Source organism: Oryzias latipes, chromosome 12 (genome assembly GCF_002234675.1).
Source record: "Oryzias latipes chromosome 12, ASM223467v1".
Lineage (NCBI taxonomy): Eukaryota > Metazoa > Chordata > Actinopteri > Beloniformes > Adrianichthyidae > Oryzias > Oryzias latipes.
In genome coordinates, this window is record NC_019870.2 from 4,545,068 (window position 1) to 4,550,646 (window position 5,579).

Genomic DNA, 5,579 nt, shown 5'->3' on the forward strand with positions numbered 1-5,579 from the left:
GTGCTTCACACCTTCTATCAGCTCAATGATGCAAAAAAGTATTTTATTTACAAGACGCTGTTTATTTTCCAACAAGCAAGCCAGCATGACAAACCAATGTTAGTGCATTTAATCCAATTATTTATTTTTACAAATGAATGATAAAAATATCAACTAATCAAATAAACTACTAAAAAATGAAAATGATTTTTGCTAAAATGTATAAGTCTTGATGGAAAATTTTAAATAATCTATTTAAAATAGTATGTTAATTTATCTGTATTTGCTAAATCTCCTTTTACTTAAAATAATGTTTGAAAAATATTGATTACTTCTAGATTTTAATTGTTAAATAAGATTGGAATGAAATCCTTAAACTAGAGCTCAACTAATGTGAAGCAAATGCCGTAAAGTTCACACTCTATCCTATAAATCTAATTTCTTTTCAACACATGGAACTCATTTAGGAAAAAATGTCTTCACAGATGCAAATAAGTGGTGATGCATACCAGTAGATGGCGCTGTTAGCCATGAGTGATGAGTCGATGAATGCCTGTTATTGTCACTGCAGTGAGTGTGGCAGAAACTGTCTTAGCAATCCATTTTTAGCAAAAGCTGGAGGCTGGAATAGGCAAAATTATATGGGGGGGGGGGGAGAGGATGCCTGCAGATCAGATGAACTGACTAAAACGGACAAAAATGTGATGTAAAAGTTTACAAATGTAAAAAAAAAGCAAAGATTTAATACAGGAACTACAATCATGTATTAAAAACGGCTATAGAAAAGGAAAGTCCAAACCATTTCCAACCAATAGACAGTCAATGTATTTGATGTCACCTTATCTTGTTTGGACTTCTGCTTCTGTCGTTTCAGACCAAAAGAAATTTTCACGGGGAGCAAAATCCTGTTCCAGTTCTGCATGATTTTAGTGAAACGCGCCACATGAGCGTGGACGTGATTGAGAGAGGAGCTGGTTCAAAGTCTGCGTGGCTGCACCGTCCCTCCACGACCTCCAGCCGCGGTTCTTTGTTGGAGGAACCCAGGAGCCTCTCACCTGTCACTGCGGCCCAGCCACGCCGATGCCTCACAAAGAGGTGCAGTCAAGCAAAAGGTGGGGCTGCTTCCTGCTGTCCAGATGATGGCAAAACCAAATCAGCCACACCTGAGGAGGCAGAACCCCGAGTGAGAGCAAAGGAGCTCACGCGGCGAGCGGCGGACGTTATAAAGCGCCTGATTGATTACAGACAGAGGCCTGTAATCAGCCGTCCTGACACCGTCCGAGCTGCTCAGCTGCACGCCGGCCTTTCAGCGAAAACGCCTGACATCTCACAGCTGCAGATGAAAGCAAGTGTTGCGGTGGAAACGTTTCATGAGGACTTCTCTTCATCCAAACGTGTCCGGCAGCAACTTTCTTTAACAACTTCATCAAGGGAGGAAGAGTTTTCTGTTCTGAGGCAACTCCAGTTGGTTTCCAGAAGGAACAAAGGGCCTAAGAATAGACCCCAGTATGTGATAAGGCCAGATGATAATGAATATTTCAGTGGGAAAACAATCACAAAAGAGTCTGAGCCACCCGTCCTCAGGGGAGGCGGGAAAAGAGGAAAATCACACATGAGAACTGCTGAGAATGAAAAAAGTAAGGGCTTGCTGAACCTGCTTGGTTCTCCCAAAACAGACCCTGATGGTGTTGGTCTAAAAGGCGAATCATCTGACGCCCTGATTGTGACTTTCCTTCAAGAAACAGAAATCCAGACAGAAAACCGGGAATCGGCAAACGTACGTTCAAAGGGGTTGTCCGTCTTTCCAGCCATGACCGACGTCCAGACTGAACCAGAAACATCAGAATGCAGATGCTCAGACGGAGGCGAGCGCTCAGCAGAGAAGGAAGAACGAATAAAATCAGCTGATGAGGACGTGGCGACTGTTAGAGCGGAGGAACCAGAACTTTCTGGGACTCTAGATGTGAGCAAAAACACCAACGAGGACAATTCTGCACTGCCTACACCTCTCCAACTCAAGACGACTGAAACCCCAACAAATGCGTTGGCGACTGAAAAGACCACAACAAAAATCCCAGAAACGACAAGAAGAGACGAAGAAACCACGAGTCCAGAGGCCAGCACTCCTGCAGTCACATTTACGACAGAGACGACAACCAGGATCGCGTTCTTAGGCCTCAGAATGAGGGGCAACGTTCACACAGCGCTGACGGGCGACATCACAACGTCACTGGACGAAGCCATGGAGAGACACAAGCAGAACGCTGAACCCTCCAAACCGGTGGAAACGACCCAGAAAGAAACCACAAGAGTTCATCCAGAGGTGAGTCAAACTGCAGACCCGGCCTCCAGTGACGGTTTCAGTCAACTGAAACCAGAAATATACCATTCACTGTATATGAGAGCTGGATTGAGTGGGCCCTACCCACTGGTGATACAAACAGGAAGTACCTCCTCACTGGTTACATGAGGTACTAGGTAGCTAATCCAACCTAATAAAAAAAAAACATAAAAAGCTAAAAAAGACTGAGCTAAAGTGGCAGCGAAGCACAATATATTTGAAATGAAATCATTTGTTTTATGGTGCCAGTCTTCAACATAATCGAGCATCAGATTGGTTCAAAGCGATCAACGCGTTTCTTGAGTTTAAAGAAAAATTAAAAGCAATGTGGGATTTCGTGTCCAATCAGAAGAGAACAAAAATTGTCAGCCCGTGTCACTAATACATCTTTTTTTTTAACTGATCCCCAAACTTTAAACCACTTTTTGACTCAAAACAGGAAGTCTCATGGTCAGCAATGAGGTACCCAAATCATGACTCCTCCACTACCGTGCTCAACTGTCATAGGAAACTCTTGTTGACTCCTCTGCCTAATGAACGGTGTGTTTCACAGGCTAGAAGTGAGCCCGTTTGGCGCTGTGGGGGGCTGGTCGCTCGCACTGAAGCTGGATGGAAACACTGCATGGAGAGACTTGGTTCAGCCGCGTCCAGAAGGTTCTCCTCAAAGGAAGCTCCGGATGTGAGGAGACCCGAGGAGGCGCCTTTAGAGGGCAGCGACCCTCTCAGTGATGACGGAAACGAACACTTCTACTATTTTGATGGCGTTGTGAAAAAAGTTTCTGCAACCTTTGATCCCATTATCAGGAGGCAACGTCTCAGAAGAAGCAAAACTGAGAAAACATCAAGTCAGAGACAAAATACTTTGATTTAGCCTCAAACTGGGAAAACAAAAAAACTACTGATGTGGAAACAAACGTTCAGCTTTTAAAAGAGTCATTAAGCTTTGTTTTTGTAAAGATTTTAAACTGTCCTTGTGCTTTTGTTTCTATTTATCTATTTAAAATGTGTTGTCCTCCTCAATAAAAAATAAGGTAATTAGTTGTTGTTCATGGGACCTCCATGTTATTCTTGACTGTAAATTAAAATCAAAGCAGTGTTAAGGATTTTAAGGCTTCATGTAGACTGTAGATCTCTAAAGCTGCAAAGAAAATAATTGATGACGTTTATCCTACAAATTCCAGGACTGTGTAGTAAAAAGGAAGAAATATACGACTTATCTGGGCTCTTATTATATTTTTTAAAATGTACTTAAGTATATAAAGAGAATAAAGCAAATTTTTTTAAGAATTCCCTAAACAATTGTTTCTTCAATCAATAAAGTATATTTTAAAATATCCCAAAAGTCTAAACATCAGTTTCCATAATTATGATAATCTTTGGAAATCCAGTCGTGTTTTTGATGAATTTGTGTTAGGGAGAGGGTTTTATATTAAAAATTTGATTCTTTTTTGCTTCTTAGAAATAGAACTGTATAGTTACCTGATCCTACATTAATCCTCTGGATTTTTACTGTTTCAAACCTGATAACTGTCAAAAGTTGTTAGAAATTATGGGATGGAAATTTTCTTTTTTTCGATAAAGGATGCGTTTCCTGTCCTAAAGGAAATAATAAAGGAAACATTGAAGCTCATTTCCTTAGAATTTAAGAATTTATTTTAGACATTAGAATTAGAATTTAGACAAAAGAAAAAAAATTAAGAGCTGAAAAAAAAGACAAAAAAAAACTAAAACCATCTGCATGAACGCTTTCATGCTGAAATAATCATTTATTTAAATTTTTGTTTTTCTCCAATTTATCCTCTTAGTATTTCCTTAAAATCTAAAACCCAACTATTCATAAATGGGATGGGATGTTAAAATAAATGTATATGGTTAGGATTTTATTTTTTGGGATAAGATAGAAATAAAAAACAGCCTTAATGCGTTTATAAAACCTGCAGAAACATGTTCTTTTTCGCAAAGATGAACAAAAAAAAACTAACTTATGACCAACAAATAAATGAAATAAACAGACATGAAGCAGATTTGCACAGAACCTTTTTCGGTTAGACTTAAATATCTGCAGCACTTCAAAGAAATGCTAAAGGATAATGTCTGATGAGGTGTCCTTTATCTGCAATTAATGGTCGACTGAATTGTCAGACGCTGGTCATTTCTGACAGAAATAAATACTAAATCATTTATTATTACTTTAATCGTGTAATTTTTAAACATTTAAATCACTTTTCAAAAGAAGCTGACTATTTGACATGGGGCGTGAAGTGATAAGCATAATTTGAGAGGGAAAGTTCACTTTTTTGTTTTTGTCCAGATGATGAAGGAAAAGTTTGTGCCACAGAAACAAAGTCCACTAGTTGTTTTTTTTTCTATAAGAAAAAACCTTTTTTATCCTTTTTTTTCTTATTTATCTTGTCTTTGGAGCTACTGTAATGAATCAGTTTCTCCCATCCATCCGTCCATCTCTCATCTATCCACCATTAACTCTAATCAATAAATGTCCACCAACAAAAAATTGCTTTCGATAGTTAAAATTGAAACTACGGTATTTATAAAGAAATGTTTCAAGTTTCAGTTGTTCTGGTTACTAGTTAGCAATTTAAATGTCATGTGACTGGAACCCTGCAGCCAATCAGAATTGAGTATATTCATTCGGATCATCACGGTATAAATGCTAAAGTCAGCTAGCAGCGTGACGCCAACTTTAGCTAGAATGGTTTTATTTATTGTCGACTTTCTGTAAAGATTGGGGGATTTAAAACCTGCACTTCAGGGTTATTTCTTTTTAACTTTTAAGTTATTTTCCCAAAATTAGCAAATAAGCAGAAATACAAGACTAACAATTACTTTTATAATTGTTGCAATTACGAATTATGTAGTGTTATGCTCATTACGAAGTTCAGGACAAACAAGTTGATCAAACGGGACTCAACTTTAAGTTCAATAAGCAAAAACTTATGAGGATTGTAAAAATTCCCCAATAAAGACAAGAAGAAAAAAGCCCCCAGTGGTTACTTGGTGAACTGCATCCAACTCCAGCTATTTTCGTTTTCAAACGAGCTTCAATCCGGAAGCCACAAAGAGATTTCTTGTTTTGACTGAAAACCAAAACACAAAAAAATCCTCATGTGAATATAAAACATTCCTGCTTCAATCAACAACAAAAAAAAAATCACACTTACCTGAGGCAGTGAAATAAACTCCAATACAAAACAGTCAAAGCATGAAGCCAATAATAAAGGCTGATCGTGGACAAAAGAAA

At 38.5% G+C, this 5,579-nt stretch overlaps 1 protein-coding gene across 1 annotated transcript; it reads left to right on the forward strand.

Annotated features, from left to right (window-relative positions):
• The first annotated feature begins 907 nt into the window (after positions 1–907).
• LOC105355191 lies at positions 908–3,616 on the forward strand. The gene is made up of 2 exons (XM_023961100.1): positions 908–2,302; positions 2,874–3,616. The coding sequence occupies exons 1-2, from the start codon at positions 923–925 to the stop codon at positions 3,189–3,191; spliced, it is 1,698 nt and encodes a 565-aa protein (XP_023816868.1). The 5' UTR covers positions 908–922; the 3' UTR covers positions 3,192–3,616.
• The last annotated feature ends 1,963 nt before the right edge of the window (positions 3,617–5,579 follow it).